Source organism: Gasterosteus aculeatus, chromosome 17 (genome assembly GCF_964276395.1).
Source record: "Gasterosteus aculeatus chromosome 17, fGasAcu3.hap1.1, whole genome shotgun sequence".
NCBI classification, from domain to species: Eukaryota; Metazoa; Chordata; class Actinopteri; order Perciformes; family Gasterosteidae; genus Gasterosteus; species Gasterosteus aculeatus.
Window position 1 is genome coordinate 13,439,657 of NC_135705.1, and position 20,104 is coordinate 13,459,760.

A 20,104-nucleotide genomic window follows, 5' to 3' on the forward strand; every position below is an offset into this window, starting at 1 on the left:
TGGGGGGGTGTAGATAGAGGGAGGGAGGGTGAGAGGGTGAGGAAGGGAATGGTGGTGAGGAAGAGATAGAGAGGGAGAGGGGAGGAGAATTAGACAGACTGACTGACTGAGTGATTAACAGTGAGAAGAGGTCAGGGTGGAGGGGGGAGGGGGGCGAGTGTCTTTATCATATTGGTCTGTTGACAGAAAGCATAGCTGCGTCATGTGACTCCACTAATCAGGTCATAGAAGCAGCTGTGAGTCACAGACAGAGATACTGCAGCGTGTTTACGAGTAACCACGGCAACGGCGCACCTATTGCATTGGGTGGGGTGGGGGGGTGTAGATAGAGGGAGGGAGGGTGAGAGGGTGAGGAAGGGAATGGTGGTGAGGAAGAGAGGGAGAGGGGAGGAGAATTAGACAGACTGACTGACTGAGAGTGATTAACAGTAAGTAGAGGTCAGGGTGGAGGGGGGAGGGGGGGCGAGTGTCTTTATCATATTGGTCTGTTGACAGAAAGCATAGCTGCGTCATGTGACTCCACTAATCAGGTCATAGGAGCGAGCAGCTGTGAGCCACAGACAGAGATCCTGCAGCGTGTGAGTGCTCGTAACCACGACAACGGCGCACCTGTGATCATTAACGAGCTGCTGCAAAAGACAGAGACATGGCAGCAAGTTACACAGAATCCACACCTCACACAAATGAGAACCAGCGCAAAACTATAACAGCTATCTAAAAAATACGGCGTTTGTATGAGACCCAAGACTCTACCGAACGCGTGGATGTGTTTTTATGTCTGTCCGGTAATAAATACGGCTCCTATGGCCGTTTACAAAACGTGTACCTTGTGGATTTTTGTGAGAAATATGTCGGCAGATTTGTATTGGAGCCTATGGGGCTTTTGCCAGAGGTTGTGTCACTCAAACACTCCTTGCGCCAAAACTAAAAAACTCTGGGATTCCATGAACACATTAATCCAATCAGCACAACCATACCCTCATTAATCTGAAGAAATGAAGCCTCTAGAGTGTATACTTTGGCTGCAAGGACAGAAGTTCCATACTTTTTTAACCAGATTTCTGCGCTGCTCCACACTCTAGCCTCGAGGTCCCGCCTCTAGCAGACGCAATACACACTCATGTAAAAGTCAGAAACGGAGCGAAGAACTAGTGAAACATAATCAGTGATTATGAAAAAAGTACAATAGATATCAAGAAGCAGTTTTTTTCATAAAATAGTTAAGACTTGTGTCAACATTTAAAAGTTTAAATGGTGTCTGTAGCTGAAAGATTTGCAAAGCTGAAAAATCTGAAAGTTGAAGAAGTTTAGGAGGATTTGAAAGCAAACTCCATTTGAAAACCATGTTAAAATATTAATGATTATTGATTTATATAAATTCAAGCATAAGAGGTAGAAAGCTGAAAAGTCATAGCCCTCAAGCCAGAAAGGAGCTGAACATTTTAATATTTGAAGGATTTTAATAGCTGAAAATGTGAAGGAGTTGAAAGGGGGCGCGGAAGAAATAGAAGAAACATAACTAGAAAATGCATTTCCTGCTGAAAATGCGTTGGAATGCAAAAAGCTGAAAGCTGAAATGAACTTTTTAAAATAGCTGAAAATACAGAAAGTTGAAGGGAATTTGAATACATTTGCTGAAATTATAGATATTAGAAAAGCTGAAATGAATTTGAAATTGCTGAAAATACAGAAATGGGAGAAGCTGAAAGGAATTTCAATAGATTTGCTGAAAAAGCAGAAATGAAAACAGCTGAAATAAATTTGAAATATTGCAAAAAAATACAGAAATGAATAGTGAAAAATTGCTGTTGATAGAGGCATAAGAATAGCTGAAATTATTTTAAAGAACTGCTGAAAATACAGGAAGTGGGGAAGCTGAATTTCAATAGATTTTCTAAAAACAGAAGTTGCAGGAGCTTAAATTTGTTTAAAATTGTTTGTAGTAATATTAGTAGTAGTATTAGTTATAATTGTGGTATTAGTAGTACTAGCAGTAATAGTAGGTTTAGTATCAATAGCAGTAGAAACAGCTGTAATACTATTAGCCATAGTCGTATTTGTAATAACATTAGTAGTAGTTGTAGTATTAATAGCAGTAGAAATACTAGTAGTATGGTAGTAGAAGTATCAGTTGTAGTACTAGAAGTACGAGTAATATTCGTAGTGGGAGACAGAATGTTTGTTATTCAAACTAAGAAGTTTTTAATTAATAGGCCTCATCACAAACATTACAGTAAAAATTCCCTCCATGTGGCTTTTATTTTGAAATGATTGGATTGGGTGGGTTGGGGGGGTGTAGATAGAGGGAGGGAGGGTGAGAGGGTGAGGAAGGGAGGGGTGGTGAGGAAGAGATAGAGGGAGAGAGAGAGGAGGAGAAATAGACAGACATACTGACTGACTGAGTGATTAACAGTGAGAAGAGGTCAGGGTGGAGGGGGGAGGGGGGGCGAGTGTCTTTATCATATTGGTCTGTTGACAGAAAGCATAGCTGCGTCATGTGACTCCACTAATCACGTCATTGGAGCAGCTGTGAGTCACACACAGAGATACTGCAGCGTGTTTACGAGTAACCACGGCAACGGCGCACCTATTGGATTGGGTGGGGTGGGGGGGTGTAGATAGAGGGAGGGAGGGTGAGAGGGTGAGGAAGGGAATGGTGGTGAGGAAGAGAGGGAGAGGGGAGGAGAATTAGACTGACTGACTGACTGAGAGTGATTAACAGTAAGTAGAGGTCAGGGGGGAGGGGGGAGGGGGGGCTAGTGTCTTTATCATATTGGTCTGTTGACAGAAAGCATAGCTGCGTCATGTGACTCCACTAATTACGTCATTGGAGCAGCTGTGAGTCACACAGAGATACTGCAGCGTGTTTACGAGTAACCACGGCAACGGCGCACCTATTGGATTGGGTGGGGTGGGGGGGTGTAGATAGAGGGAGGGAGGGTGAGAGGGTGAGGAAGGGAATGGTGGTGAGGAAGAGAGGGAGAGGGGAGGAGAATTAGACTGACTGACTGACTGACAGTGATTAACAGTAAGTAGAGGTCAGGGTGGAGGGGGGAGGGGGGGCGAGTGTCTTTATTATATTGGTCTGTTGACAGAAAGCATAGCTGCGTCATGTGACTCCACTAATCAGGTCACAAGGAGCAGCTGTGAGCCACAGACAGATCCTGCAGCGTGTGAGTGCTCGTAACCACGACAACGACGCACCTGTGCGGCTGCAAAAGTGCAGACACAGGACAGCGAGTTACACAGAATCCACACCTCAAACAAATGAGAACCAGCGCAAAACTATAACAGCTATCTAAAAAATACGGCGTTTGTATGAGACCCAAGACTCTACCGAACGCGTGGATGTGCTTTTATGTCTGTCCGGTAATGAATACGGCTCCTATGGCCGTTGACAGAACGTGTACCTTGTGGATTTTTGTGAGAAATATGTCGGCAGATTTGTATTGGAGCCTATGGGGCTTTTGGCAGAGGTTGTGTCACTCAAACACTCCTTGCGCCAAAACTAAAAAACTCTGGGATTCCATGAACACATTAATCCAATCAGCACAACCATACCCTCATTAATCTGAAGAAATGAAGCCTCTAGAGTGTATACTTTGGCTGCAAGGACAGAAGTTCCATATTTTTTTAACCAGATTCCTGCGATGCCCCACACTCTAGCCTCGAGCTCTCCACTGTAGCAGACGCAATACACACTCATGTAAAAGTCAGAAACGGAGCGAAGAACTAGTGAAACATAATCAGTGATTATGAAAAAAGTACAATAGATATCCACAAGCAGTTTTTTTCATAAAATAGTTTAGACCTGTGTCAACATTTGAAAGTTTAAATGGTGTCTGTAGCTGAAAGATTTGCAAAGCTGAAAAATCTGAAAGTTGAAGAAGTTTAGGAGGATTTGAAAGCAAACTCCATTTGAAAACCATGTTAAAATATTAATGATTATTGATTTATATAAATTCAAGCATAAGAGGTAGAAAGCTGAAAAGTCATAGCCCTCAAGCCAGAAAGGAGCTGAACATTTTAATATTTGAACGGTTTAAATAGCTGAAAGTGTGAAGGAGTTGAAAGGTGCCGCGGAAGAAATAGAAGAAGAAGCTGAAGAATAAAGATTCGAAGAACAATACTTGGAATGCATCGTTAATGCATTCCAACAATAAAGATTCGAAGAACAATACTTGGAATGCATCTCAATGCATTCCAACAATAAAGATTCGAAGAACAATACTTGGAATGCATCGTTAATGCATTCCAACAATAAGTCGGAATAAAGATTCGAAGAACAATACTTGGAATGCATCTCAATGCATTCCAACAATAAAGATTCGAAGAACAATACTTGGAATGCATCTCAATGCATTCCAACAATTAAAGGGGATGCATTGTAATGTTCTATGCTTATCTAGTGATAAAATAAACGCTTTTAAAGCATTGTTCTGCTGTCTCTCAGTTCACCCCCAACACAAAACAAACTCAGAGACAAACTCCAGCAGTGATTAATCTACTTAGCACTGAAGGTGATTATGGGCCAGCTGGTCTCAAACAAACACACACATACATACACCCCTCCAAATCTGCATAGCAGCTCTAGTGAAGCGTGCACACAGCGACTGTGGGTGAGTGGGGAGCACGGTCGTCCTCCAATCAGAGGGTTGTGGGTTCGATCCCAGGCCCGCATGTCATTGTGTCCTTGGGCAAGACACTTAACCCAACATTGCTCCTGTAGCTGCGACTACAGTGTGTGAATGTTACTTTGAGTTACTGATGGCAGGTGTCACTGTGTATGGTTCTCCTGTCATCAGTGTATGAATGGGTGTGAATGGGTGAATGATGTCATGTAGTGTTAAAGCGCTTTGAGTGGTCAGAAGACTAGAAAAGCGCTATACAAGTACAGGCCATTTACCATTACCATTTACAAACACAGTCTGCCACTAATTCAGGTCTTCACATCTTTTGTCTCGTCCATAATGTCTCCTTTTCCTCCCGAGCTAAATATGAATCAATCCATTTCAGATGGATATAGTGACATAAAGGCTGACCGGATTAGAGTGTGCAATGCTTCAGGAAAGCTTTTAGTGGAAGAAAGATGTGCATGTCCGTTTGTTGAAGTGAATGCTTAAAGAGATACATAAGCTATCAAGCAATTAATTACACACTACGATCCAATGGCAAGCCATTTTAAACAGATAAGAAAGCAGAGGAGAATATAATTTTAGATTGTTAAGAAAGAACTTCAAACATTGAATTAGAGAAGTAAATAGACTTTATACAGTCCAGACACAACACCTCTGTCTCCTTCTCTCTCTGCGGGACTAAAGCAAACACGTGCAGCTCAAATTATTCATACACACGATGCTCAAACGCGCACACACACACACGGCCGTGCAGACACACAGTGATTGCATGTTTGGCTAAGAGCTCATATTTGCATGCTACAGTAGCCCTATTGACAACAGAAGAGACACACACTCCTTTCTCTACTCCGCCCAATTCTGTCCCCTAAACTCGCGTTATTTTTTCTTTGTATTTGTTGTGTTGAATTGCAGGAAGCATTCCTCTTTCTGGGGATGGAAAGCAGTTAATAAAACAAAGATGACATCAGAAATAGACTCTGTAGACCTCTTTCTTCTGCCCCTTCCTTTCTACCTTCCTCTCTAAAAATATAGCCGGTTGTTCATCCCCCTTCACCCTCGGATTGCCTGCCCTTGCAGTGCGAGTGTGCACACTCAGCACAGAGCACAAAGACCTGCAGTGACATCAGACTCATTCACACTGCGTCCTCTGTCTACGCTCAGTCGAGAGGTGCCCTGTTTAAAGGGCCTCTGCTAGCCCCCCCACCACACACACACACACACACACACACACACACACACATCCCCTGTGATTCCTGAATGACCACAATAATGTCAAAACACATTTATCAGTTGTATGGTTGTATTATCAATGTATTCAGATCACAGCAGGCTCTACGAGATATGTATTTCACGCTCACACAAATACCAAAGAATCAATCAAATATGTTCTGTGACGACTATAAAGACCATGGAAACGTTTTCTTGTGTTCAAGCAGCATGAATCATTATAGTTAGGACGGTTTAGAAGGCCAACTACTGACATATGATGAAACTTGGATAACAGGTAATGCAAATGTTAATACTGAAGCGCCTTTCATTCCTTATTGAATTAAAATGGATGGATTCAAATAAATACAGATGGTGTGTGTGTGTGTGTGTGTGTGTGTGTTAGGGCTGTCAAAATTGCTCAAAAACAATGTTCGAATATCCGCTTTAAAAAAACACATATATTCAAATATCTGGTTGAAATAACTGGACAAATTTATACAACGGGACATAACTACTTGTATAGGTAATTTAAAAAGTTTAAACATATTTAACAACATACACAAAAATTAGGCCAAGACCGCAAGACCGCAGATCTCTCGCTCGCTCGCACACACGCTCTCTCTCTACTGCACCGTCGCGCTCTCTGCGCGTTAAATGAACCACAATGATGAAACAAAAGTGGAGTGCTGATCAAGAGTTTTGTCCAAGCAATTTAAGGTCGCGATTCTTGTCCCACATACGGCAGGCTTCATTCAGTGATTGAAACTGAGTTTTACAGTACCGACATTGAACGCTCCGAGCGAGCTGTGCTGGTAAACACAGAACTTTTCCTTGGGATAAAACGGAAATAATCAAACCAGTGCATGAAGCTGTTGTAGCCTATCTGGCCTATTTTATTCATGCAATATATAGTCAGTAGTCAGGCGCGCTCCGCAGTTTTTTTTGTTTTTTTTTACATTTGAATGTTTTTTTCACATTCGAAAAGTTGTTTTTAACATATATATCTATATTCCAATATAGAATATTCGTTGACAGCCCTAGTGTGTGTGTGTGTGTGTGTGTGTGTGTGTGTGTGTGTGTGTCTGTCTAAGGAAGAGTGAATAGAAGGTGCAAGGAGCTGAGGGGTGGGGGAGAGAAAGCTGGTGACCTTCCAACATTTTGGTAACAGTTTCGTGCTTTACTTTGCATAAAGACCGGACGAGCTTGAGCATGTAAAATTACAAGGACGAGGCAAGTTCCAGAAGACGTATCGTCATCAGAGAAGAAAGTTGCCTCAAAAGAGCAGAGAAAAATGTATTTTATGTTGTAGAAATGGATGCCCTCATTCAGACTACGGAGCAAAAGCCTAACTGGCGTTAGATTGGCGTTAATTAATATCTACTAAATAAATAATAGTAACCGTTACATAATAAAAAAGATTAAGTACAGTTTTGAATTTAATAAAAGTTGTTTATTTATTAATTAAATGTTACTTCAATTTGCTTTAGTAAAATCAGCTGTGAATCACTGCGTAGACTTTAATTATATTGTATAGGTAAAGTTTAATATGCAGCAAAATTATGAATTTTACTAATTTACAGTAAGTTGTTTTCAATTGAGTGACACTTCCGTCCCACGCATTTTGAACCACGTGGACATCCGCCCCACGTGTGGAAGGCATGCTGTTCTCCTGAAGGTAAGACCTGTGTTAGTGAACGAACGCATTATAACCAAGTTGTTGAAGCAGTTTAACATTCTTTTGCTGTTCTGTGAAGTTAACAAACAAGCCAACTTTACTGCGCTGTAAATCTGGGGAATAGTCAGTGAAAGAAACTAACCTGGCGTTATATTAAGCTATAGTGTGTTAATGTGTTTTGTCCACGCTGTGGCCGGTGTTTTGCTGACTATCACAAGTTCACCGGCGTTAGTAACGTAACGTTAGTCACACAGTCCCCGCGTTCCCTGTGCTGAGACCTAGCAGGAGACTCACACCGCCATCTTTTTGTGTTCTCTATCGCAGTGACGTTGTGGTTTCGATGGTCTCCTCTCGGCCTGACGTCACACCTGCCTGTGAACGCTGGTTTCAGGTCAGTCATTAAGGGCAACTGTTAACCAGTAATATGCATGTTATAACCAGACGCGTTTTAGTCACATGAGCTTACTCGCGGGCTATTTGAGGTTATTTGGCTCTAAATTACTCTGTGTGAACACAGCATTAAGAACCATGTGTACGCTTGTTAATATGTTTTAGATTTCATTATTTGTCTTACAGATCCAGGATGAGTTTCCCTGAATCTCAACGTGCAGCTTGAATCAAAGTTCACGTCCGAGCAGGAGGAGCCCACTCTCAATCTTCTCAACCTCTTCCACTCCAGTGCAAAATCATATTGTTTTCAACGTGAGGGTACCGCAGTACCTTTCTAGTACCGGCACACTATGCAAACATTACAGAGGATGTGCCATTAACAGGAGATGTGTTTTTGTTTGGAAAACCAGGATTGCATTTCGTAGCTCGTTAACCTGTAGCTTCTTTGTCCTGCAGACCTTTAGCCGCTCATCAGCCACAATCTGTAAAGCCCCTGAGCCTGAAAAGCCTTATCACGGGTCAGTTACTATAGGTGAATAACAAAACATTCAGTATTATAATTTTTAAGCTAACTACTGTCATTTAACGTTCTGCTTCTTGACTTCCATGCATCACTGCGTCATTTGGTCTGAACAGGATGTTCCTATCAGCTTTCAAGCCTCGTGTCCCAGGCTAGTTTCATTTAGACTGCAGTCATACAACAAGCGCACCGAACACACAATACTGAGCCCTTGTGGACAAGGCCTCTTCTTTAGCCCACAAAGGACACTCGCACAGAACAGTGCAACAACAAAAAAGAACTCGTGACCAGTATGGTAGCAGTGAGGAGGAAGTGATGCGCAGAGCTGTGGACCTCGGTGTGTGTGCTCAGTCACGTTTCCTGCTCCTCTCCCCTCGGCAGCGGCCAAATAGCTGATTAGAAACAACTACGGCGGTGACTCCCGACAACAAAAGGAATACCGATTTAACCTTTCCCGACTGGGGATCTGCAGCGAGCTGGTCAATGGGCTTACCCAAATGTTGAGACCAAGAATGCATCCGTGAAGGGATTACATTGCAGCACTACCCGGTGACTAGTACACACTTGTGGGCTGATGCATAGTCCCACACACAAAAACGCATTTTTGTACACCATTTCCCACTAGAGTCAAGCCATTTTAAAGACAACCCCCTGGAGAGAAGTGTAACCCAGACAGAGCCTGAGTGGCAGACTGTTAACACACACACAGGAAACAGGCGAGACTGGTGGCCTGCACAGGACATTTGTCCGCCAACAAAAAACTCTGACTTTAAAAGGCTTTGTGTATCAGCTTTGAGGCCTCTTCCGCTGTAGTAACCTGCTGCTCCCGTTTTGTTTTGAAGCCAGTGTTTTGGTCATGGGTGGCAAAGGTCTGCAGCACTTTCATGGATTCGTAAAAAACATCTGTGTTTCTGCAAAGCACCATTTTGGTCTGGTTGATCAAAATGTGAGCAGAGGACCAGACAGATTGCTTTTAAAAAAGGAACAACCACTATGTCACAACACTTGTTCTGTGTTGAAATTTTGCAATTTTTTTCCCCATTTAGGCTCATAGCTGTTATTATAAAAAGGCATGAAATACACAGGATTGAGGAATCAATTATTTGTAATTCCTCCAGGTCATTTGCTGGCAACAAATCTAAAAGTAGTGATTGAGGAAAGCCTTGAGGAAGACTCAGAGAACATCAGGCACCAGTCACAAGCTCAGAGACCACAACAGCTCAGAACACATAGGTCTTTGTGTCTTATTTATACACGGGCTGACTTAGCATTTTAGTGGGAGACAAGAGTCGCTCACGGGTCTGATATCAGTGTGGCAGAGCTGCAGAGAAACGACAAAGACATTGATATGCAAATTAACATTTTAAAAAACTCGCAATTCTCTTTCAATTTAAACACAATATATGGCAAACACACACACAAGTTGACTTCTTGACAATTATAACAGCACATGCACACTCTGATGAAGTGAAACCGTTCATACGTGAACATGATTGTGAGCATGTGTGGGTTCGACTGGTTGAGACACAGGAAATATGCGTCTTCTCCTAAGCCTGTCTGTTGCATTTTTGAATACGGAATACGGCTCTATGAAGATGAAACAGTGAAGCCAGAAACAATGTTACAACGGCCACTTAGTTACTCTTAGAGTTACACTACAAGCATGTTAGACCTGACTGCAATGCAGAACAGTTGACGGTCAGTGTGCGTATATATATATGTGCTTGTGTTTGCCATACCAACATCTGTTTTTGTGGGTCTGAATGTAGGATTGCAGCTCATTGTAGGTCACTGGTTATGTGGCCGTTGTTTAGGGAAGGCAGTGCAGACATACTGGAAATGGATGCTGACTCAGACTGTGTGTCTCTGTGTGTGTGTGTGCGAGTGAGTGTGTTGTTTGGCCCTTATGACAACCTCATTGCCTTTCAAATGCATACTCACACATGCAAGTACCTAGTTTTAAGTAGGCTGCTCAAAGCAGGCTGTTTATAGCTCCGGACTTGCAGAACCTGCGGGACCTGCGAAACATGTTAGCAATTACACACCATCCGTTCCTATAAGCAGCCAACGTTCTCAGAGGAAAAGAAAGCGCTCATGGCGATCATTGGGAAAACAGTCACTTATACGGCAGGAAGTCATCCTTCTCCGTGTTTATTTGTGGGGTCCTGTGAATGCAGTCGCTTTTGGTTGCATTCACAGGGCATGTAAAGTGCACACACAGATCACACATGATTAAAAGGTGGAAGCGCTGGCTCGCCCACCAGCGTAGTCATCTAATCACACCAACTGTTTAATTACAATGTGGAGCTTGTGCTAATTAAACAGATTTGAAACACTGCACTGCTCTAACTATAATGCCCTCTGTGCCGATTTTACACTATTGCGGAATTTGAAAATATGCTCACACACTGACAATCACGTTGTCAAAATCGCACAACAAAACAAGACAGCTAAACACACAGGTGTATAGGTGGTGTGTGAAGCCAAATGTGTCACCTCCCCTCATTCAGTTACACAACAAGCCTCTTTTAGACTTCAATCAATAACTTCAGCTGCAGCCACCAGCTGTCCCATTGGCTTCTCTTTTCACCATCTCTCTCTGCTTTTTTGCAAACACCACCCACCCCACTTCCTGTTACAGTTGTCGCCGTGCACAAGCACAAAAGGAGATGCACTCAGCGGCTGATTGACAAGTGACTCTGAAACATCCCCTGGGGAAATAGGGCCAACGGTTGTAATGCTCGTCGTAAAAGGCTGCTATACTGGTCCCACCCCCAATCAACCCCCACTAGGTTTGATCAATTGTTCACAAACTGAGGTTGGAGTAGGGCTGGGCGGTATACCGGTTCAAACAGTATACTGGTATAAGATTTCCGTACGGTATGAATTTCTCACGTACCGTTATGCCCTAACTGACATTGCTCTTCTGCAGGTGGCAGAATTTATTTTACACGTCATCTCGGAGCGCAGAGCGGTCGGAGCTAGTTGTCTTGTTGAGATTGATTGAACTTTATAACGATAATGAATGACCAACAACAAACACTCTTTCACAGGGTAAAACACCACAACACAGAAACAATTTGTAACACTAATAATTGCACATTTCTAAAAATGACCCCGCCGAACTGCATGTTGGGTACAGCACACAACAACAAGTAACTCTGTTGCTACATGAAAACACGGAAAAGAGTGATACAGGAGGAACAACAAGAGACCAGAGATGCACAAACACAACCTGTGGCCAGGAGATGAGCTGTGTCTGTTTGGAGGGGTTTTGGTTTTGGAAAATCCGACGTAAGCTACGTTAGATAACAAAACTATTGCAAAGTCTGTCGAGCCTCTGGTGGCAACTCTAGCAGCCACAACAAGCTAACACACCAGTGTTTCCACTAGGTTTACAACTTCAGAGGGGTGGGTGGTAGTCGGGCAAATGGTCCGGCCGAGGGGTAGTAGTACAGTGGGTTCGGCTGACCAGGGGGTGAGCGGTTCGTGTAGCTGTGTGGCGTGTCAATGAATTAATGTGATTACTAGAAAAAGCAATACTGTCACATACTGGGATACCGTTAGAATCTTTCTAAATAAATACCGTGATATGGATTTTTGGCCATACCGCACAGCCCTAGGTTGGAGGCCCTCAAAAGGGGTCTTTAGAGAGGACTAGTTAAATGTCACTGGTACTTTGATGCAGTTGATTAACATTTGCACTACAACACTATGTGTAAGGACAGCAGATTTCTTATTATTTTATTATAAAGATCGTCAGTATGGCCAATTGGGATTCATTAGCTGACATGACTGACTCTGGGAGGGTCGGAGTTAAAGGACAGTGGGTCGGTCAGACCACCGCCTCAGCCCCACACACTGCAAAAAAACAATTGATATTTGACATATGCAGAGAGAATCACACTCCAGTCAGAGAGGCACCTAGTGCCGCTATATGCACATGAAGGGGATCCCCCTCAATATGCATTTGGTCTTGGCACACACAATCAATGGGCCGCTAATATCTCCAATGTCTGCTCTGCTGCCTGAGCTTTTGGGTGCAACCCCAACAAAGGCATTGAATGACAAAGCTCTGAAGGAGAACATCTCTTTGTGCTTGATTCCTTTTTTCCGTTTTTGTCTGGCTGTGGAGCCAGCTCTTCCATACACATGCAAGGCGCTCACTAGACACGGTCTTGATAAGAAGACACAGCAGGTACAGTTGCCTGCAAGAAAAATATTACAAAAAAGGGATTGGCTGCAGATGTCCTGTCACTTCATCCCATGTTCAATCATGAACGCAAGCCGCTTCTCGGACAGGTAATGCCCAAGAGAACGGAATGCCCTCCAAAAAAGGAAAATACTCAGGTAGCGTGGTGCTGGCACATGCTTTGCCTCGCCTTATCAATACTGTGCAGAGCACCACCCATGTGTTACAAAACGAGATGTTCCTGCTCTTTTCTCTGTGTCCCCTGCAACGTGCAGAGAAGCTGACGAGAGGGGTAAAATCACACCACAGCGTGGCCGGATGCATTTGTGTGATCGCCAGGAGGCACAGACACAATATGGTTTGCCAAAGTCGGCAGATGTCCAGCGTGCACGCGTCGGAGGCTTACCTCAAAGCAACCTTCACACAGCAGTCGCCCTGGCTCGCCATCGTCGCCTTCAGTATCCACCGACGGGGATTTGGTGGAGTAATTCGGCTATGATGGGTCTTCGGTGCGTGTGACCGTACAGTTCTGTGGCGGAGCCTCGGGTCTGCGGGACAGCCGTCAAGACCTGCGGGAGATGAGCTTCCTCATCGGGACTCCTCCCGTCTTCTTCTCCGCCGCTGTCATGTGTGACTCAGTGGTTGTTTGTCACATTGCGGAGTTTAATCACGATTTTTTATTTCCGTAATCTGTCTCAGACGCTACATCCTGTTTAAAGTGCGTAAGAGTGAAGCATTTCAGCGCTCTGCAGTCTGAAACCACACCGGCTCTCTGTGAGGCGCCGCTATCACGTTGAATCGGCGCTGAGACGGTGAAGTGGAGGGGATACTGCGGCGTTCAGGGGCTGTTGGAAAAATCTCAAACCCCATTGGCAGCGTTCGCGCAGAGGGCATTGGCGTCTCCAAAATCCACAGCCTGGAAGGGATGTTAAATCCATATCACTTACATAAAGTTGGTTGACTAACAAGAGACGTGTTTAAACAACAATAGTTGAAACCGTGCCCGATATTGCTCATATTTCGGATAATATTCTTAAAATAAGAAAGCTGTGGGGAAATTAATTGCACTTCATATAATAACAGAATAATACGAGGAGCTCCTGAAAGCAGCATAATCGTATTCGATTGACATGCAGTTGGACTAACTGTTGGATCAGACTCACCACTATCCGACATTATAGACCAATCAGCGGGCTCGATTGGCCGGTATGTCCCCCCCAAATCATACACCTAATTTACATCACACAGACTACCAGCGGTCAGTTAAACTGCCATTAACTGGGGGGAGACTATTCCCATGACGAAGAGGAGGGACAACTGGTTTAAACGCCTCAAAGGTTGAAACTCCTGCGAACGTTAGTGTGAGTTAATTTGCTCGTTTGGAAAAGGGAAGTCACAATAGCGTCACTTCCCTCTGCTGCAGAGTCAGATTTCTTGAAAAGGAGAAATTGAAAATTCTTTCTCTAAAATGAGTCGAACAGATATGATGCTAACATCTGTTCCTCTCACTTGTTCCTCAATATTTATTCTGGATCTTTTCCACCAACTTCTCCTCAATTTAGTTTCCTCTCACAGCCAGGTTTCTTTAGGACTTCAGTAACGGATCCATCCCAGGTACCATATGTCCACTGCCTGTCCACTCTTCATTATCTCAGACTGGCGTGAAATACTGACAAACTGTTTGCCAAGCACAGTCATCTATCAAACCAAGCCATCTATTTCCCAGCACTGTTCAACAATCATTTCACAATAACAGATACACAATTTAATCTAAATGGCCTTTTATACATATTTTAGTATGACCATGGATGCCAGCTCAGCAAAAAGTTCCTGCACAGCCACAACAACATAGTTTCATTTAATGAAACACAAATGATTGCATGAGCTATAAAACCATTCTGTGTGCACGGAGGAGCTCATGGCATGTCTGTGTGTGTGTGCGTGTCCCGAGGACCAGGTGCAGATGTGAGTGCTGCACAGGCTCTGCAGAAGCAGTTTTGGAATCCACACAAGATTAATATTGAGTTGAGGATAAAGCTGAAATCCTTCTTGATCTCCTGGGAACTTGCCACCAGCCACTGTAAACAACAAAACACGCAAACAAGGGGCGGTGCTCGCACAAACACACGCTCAACACAGATTATGTCTGGTGAACTTTTACGACCTTACAGACTATCACATAATTAGGCTGCGCTGTGTCAGGCATATGTTGAGTACCTTTTATTCCACTTCAGTCATGTATACAGATTTGTTCCGTGTATGCCTCCTCAGCACTTTAAATGTAAAAATAACATGTCATAACCGTGCTGTTTGGGTTATAAAACACTGAAGATATTTCTAAAAATTGCAGCATAATCCCTGCATTTAGGGCTCCATGTAGTCAAAATAGCACCTTAATTACATAAGACGCCTTCAAATACACAGTGCCTTGCGAAAGTATTCGGCCCCCTTGAACTTTTCGACCTTTTGCCACATTTCAGGCTTCAAACATAAAGACATAAAACTGTAATTTTTTTTTGTGAAGAATCAACAACAAGTGGGACACAATCATGAAGTGGAACGAAATTTATTGGATATTTCAAACTTTAACAAATAAAAAACTGAAAAGTTGGGCGTGCAAAATTATTCAGCCCCCTTAAGTTAATACTTTGTTGCGCCACCTTTTGCTGCGATTACAGCTGTAAGTCACTTGGGGTATCAGTCTGTCTCTATCAGTTTTGCACATCGAGAGACTGAAATTTTTGCCCATTCCTCCTTGCAAAACAGCTCGAGCTCAGTGAGGTTGGATGGAGAGCGTTTGTGAACAGCAGTTTTCAGTTCTTTCCACAGATTCTCGATTGGATTCAGGTCTGGACTTTGACTTGGCCATTCTAACACCTGGATATGTTTATTTGTGAACCATTCCATTGTAGATTTTGCTTTATGTTTTGGATCATTGTCTTGTTGGAAGACAAATCTCCGTCCCAGACTCAGGTCTCTTGCAGATTCCATCAGGTTTTCTTCCAGAATTGTCCTGTATTTGGCTCCATCCATCTTCCCATCAATTTTAACCATCTTCCCTGTCCTTGCTGAAGAAAAGCAGGCCCAAACCATGATGCTGGCACCACCATGTTTGACAGTGGGGATGGTGTGTTCAGGGTGATGAGCTGTGTTGCTTTTACGCCAAACATAACGTTTTGCATTGTTGCCAAACAGTTCGATTTTGGTTTCATCTGACCAGAGCACCTTGTTCCACATGTTTGGTGTGTCTCCCAGGAGGCTTGTGGCAAACTTTAAACGACACTTTTTATGGATATCTTTAAGAAATGGCTTTCTTCTTGCCACTCTTCCATAAAGGCCAGATTTGTGCAGTATACGACTGATTGTTGTCCTATGGACAGACTTTCCCACCTCAGCTGTAGATCTCTGCAGTTCATCCAGAGTGATCATGGGCCTCTTGGCTGCATCTCTGATCAGTCTTCTCCTTGTTTGAGCTGAAAGTTTAGACGGACGGCCGGATTTGTAGATTTGCAGTGGTCTGATACTCCTTCCATTTCAATATTATTGCTTGCACAGTGCTCCTTAGGATGTTTAAAGCTTGGTAAATCTTTTTGTATCCAAATCCGGCTTTAAACTTCTCCACAACAGTATCTCGGACCTGCCTGGTGTGTTCCTTGTTCTTCATGATGCTCTCTGCGCTTTAAACAGACCTCTGAGACTATCACAGAGCAGGTGCATTTATACGGAAACTTGATTACACAGGTGGACCAACAACCACATCCAGCTAACACAACCGAACAGTATCCAAAAAAAAAAACACATCACCAAATTACATACAATACACGGCAGGAGACATACACCAAGCAAGCCTTAGCCTATACTTGGCCTCCACCATGGCCTTCAGAGCCTAAAGGAAAAAACACAAGTAATATTACTATATTGCTACCATTTGTTTTACACATGAACCCATACATACCTGCCTTGTAGGGAGAACATAATTAGGATCCAGTTTGGACACAAATCCAACATCATCGACCATACTGAAGGGCTGTGTGTCCTTCACTATCATGGAGACGAGGGCTTCATCCAGCTCTGGTTTTCTGGTGGCTGGTTAAAAGAGAATAAATACAATGTCTGTTACCTGTCTTTATTTGCACAATAAACAAAAGGGAACAGGGAAGAATTGTGATGACTTACCTTGGCTGGGTGAAGCTCCAGTTTGCTCCTTATTCTCATGCAAGGCACGGTAATGCCTTAGCATGGATGAGGTGTTGTTATTGTACCCCAACACCTTGGAGCACAATAAACACCTCACCTTTGAATAAAATAAGAAACTGAAAAATACAGTTCTTGATAAGCAAACCTAATGTGTCTGAAATAGAGTTAGATTTAGCTCACCTTATTAGGAGTTATCGAATCAAAGTGTTCCCACAAAGGGGAAATCCTCCTCTTCCTAGCTGGCTCCATCTTATCACCTATCCTTCTCTCCTCACTCTCCTAACTCTCCAAACTATCTCTCTCTCTAAACTCTCCAAACTATATAAACCCTATCCAAACTCTCAACTGACCGCAACTCTCCACCAACAACCCACATTTTGAATGGAGCCTGAGGGGTTTATATTGCTCCTCCCGGCAAAATCTGAACCACTTCCCGAAGCAGTCACGTGGTACAGCCGGGCAGCGAGGTTTCTGACGTCATAATTTTTGGCGCCCTCTCGATCTGCTCAGAGTTACCTGGGAGTCACCAAAGTCTACCACCACCAGTGGTGGTCATCTATGTCATCACCATGAGGGAGAAAATTGAAAAAATGATCAACCTGGTGAAAGACAACCTTCACCAAGTGTAACAAACCCAGACCGAGTGGTACAATAAGAAACGAGGCAGCGAAACTTCACACAGCCGGGTCAGAAAGTTCTACTACTCCTACCATCAGAGGAGAGGAAGCTGCTGGCCAAGTGGCAGGGACCTTACAGAATTATCAGGAAGCTGGGGGCCACCACCTATGAGTTGGACATGCCAAGAAGCGGCAGGTATTTCACATTAATCTTCTGAAGGAGTGGCACGAGAGAGACATTCCACAACACAAGCAAGCAGTGACGGAGGAGGAAGAGCAGTTCTTCCCTACAGACCTTCCAACTGGTGAGATTAACATTACACATCGCACCCTGCAACAACAGCAGGAGTTGCAGGCTGTCATCCCTAATGGGCTCTTCAGCGACCAGCCTGGAGCCACATCCACGGCTGAACACAACGTCCTGCTGAAAGATACCACCCCAATCCGGTAGCGGATGTACAGAGTTCCGGAGCGAATGTTACCTGCCCTCCAAAAGGAGCTGCAGGTGATGCAAAGACTTAGAGTGATTGAGCGGTCGGAGAGTGCCTGGAGCATGCGTTTCTGCATTGATGTCCTTCAGGTAAATGCACAATCACATTTTGATGCATACCCCGTACCCACGTTGGAAGACCTTATCGAACGCCTTGGCAGGGCGCTTCATTTCCACCTTGGATCTGTGTAAAGGCTATTGGCAGGTGCCAATGGCTAAGAGGCCAGGCCCTGCACAGCCTTTAGAGCACCCCAGGCCCTGTTCCAGTTCAAGATGATGCCGTTTGGCCTACAGAGTGCGCCAGCGACGTTCCAGCAATTGATGGACCGCGTGTTGGATGGGGCGGGTGCCTTTTCCGGCGCCTACTTGGACGATATCATCGTTTTCAGTGCTACATGGGACAAGCACCTTAAGCATCTTGGTCAGACAGGACTGACTGCCCAGCCCAAGAAATGTGCTTTGGCCCAGCAGGAGGTGCGGTACCTGGGACATATCCTGGGTCGGGGGCTGATCAAACCCCAAAGGGACAAGATTGAGGCTACCGCGACAGCCTCTGGCCCCAGACCAAGAAGGATGTCCGGTCCTTTTTTGGATTGGCGGGGTGGTACCGGGGGTTTGTACCTACCTTTGCCAGCACAGCAGCAGCCCTCATGGACCTGACCAAGAAGTCCGGTCCTGTAAGAGTCAGATCGGAAGGACAGCATGAGAAGGCCTTCACGGACTTGAAGAAGGCAATGTGCAGCGACCCAGTGCTGCAGAGCCCCGAATTTACCCAGCCCTGGACTGTCCCGACCGATGCCTCTGGAATTGGTCTGGGGGCAGTACTACTCCAGGGTGAGGGGGATCATCAACGACCAGTGGCGTTCATAAGCCGTTTCCCCGGGAGACACGATATTTAGTGGCGGAGCTGGAATGCCTGGCGGTAAAGTGGGCACTGGACACTTTCAGGTACTACCTGTTAGGTAGAGACTTTGTTCTTGAAACGGACCACCAGGCCTTGAAATGGCTTGGCAAGATGAAGGACACTAATGCACGTATAACACGTTGGTTTTTAGCTTTGCAGATTTGAAGTGCAATTCCGCGCCGGCAAACAGAACCTGGTGGCAGATTTCCTGTCTCGCCACGTTTCTATAGGTGGAGAGAAGTGTGAAAAGGAAGAGCCTTTTCCCCAAATTGACTGACAAGTGGGCTAGTTCATTCCTGGTTTGGGACAGGGCGGAGCATATATGTGAAACAGCCTAAATGTCTACATTAATGTCTGCACTTGATTATATAATAGTTCACATCCACATGACAACAGTGTTGGTGTTATGATAGGAACTTATGTGAATTATGATCATAACTGTGTAGGATACAGCATGTTCAATTAGAACTGACAGAACCCCCAGCCAGTTGGTTTCTCCCAATTAGCCTAATTGACTGGAAGGCTGTATAAAAGCAAGGGGAAAGGGAAACGCCGGGGCAGTCTGGGATGTAGTCACCTGCAGAGAGGTTTTGGTTATTTGTAGTGATGGTGAGATGAAGCCTCATGAGGTGTCAAACCACTTCATGCTTCAAAAGTCTTTTTCACACCAAAGTTTCCACTCTCATCATGGGTGACTTTTAAGACAAGAAGACAAAATTTAGTCTGTACTACCGACTGAACGACAGCATCGCCAACAAAGTCAGTACCCAAAGTCAACCATTTTCTAAACAACAAGCCATTTTGAACAAAATATCTACATGCTACACTGGTGATCTCCTTAGCAGCATAATCAAACACTACTTTAAAGGAGAGAGTCACTCTGCTGTTCCTATACCAACTCAGTCAAGGACACCGATAGCGGAAAATCGTACAGTGATGGAGCAAGAAACTCAACGTCACTCCCACAGACACAGCGTTACTCATAGCACGGGTACTGACACAGGCTGAGAAAACCCTAGGCAAGTCAGCGTTGATATGGTCACCAACAGACTCAAACTAGACAGGATGAAACAATTGGCAAAGGAGGAGAATCAGCCCAAACACGGCCACCAGCTAGCCCGTTACCCAGAATGAAATGAATCCCTGCAATGGGCAACGCCGGACGCACACCAACTGCTACCTCGTCCTCCACCAGCTCACAGTCCAGGACAGACTTATGTAATGGAATGGGCAAAACGGTTAAACCCATGCCACAACTTAGTATACATTCACC

General features: G+C 44.3%; 1 protein-coding gene across 6 annotated transcripts in view; it reads right to left on the reverse strand.

The window, feature by feature from the left end:
- kif21b (kinesin family member 21B) overlaps window positions 1-13,975 on the reverse strand; it is a 143,944-nt gene extending 129,969 nt beyond the window's left edge. For all 6 annotated transcript variants that reach the window (XM_078092401.1, XM_078092399.1, XM_078092397.1 and 3 more), the window contains exons 1-2: window positions 13,787-13,975; window positions 13,030-13,539 (exon numbers count right to left, since the gene is read on the reverse strand). In XM_078092401.1, coding sequence (XP_077948527.1) covers window positions 13,030-13,070 — 41 coding nt within the window. In that variant the 5' untranslated portion in view covers window positions 13,071-13,539; window positions 13,787-13,975. The remainder of the gene's footprint in view (window positions 1-13,029; window positions 13,540-13,786) is intronic.
- Between the last annotated feature and the right edge of the window lie 6,129 nt (window positions 13,976-20,104).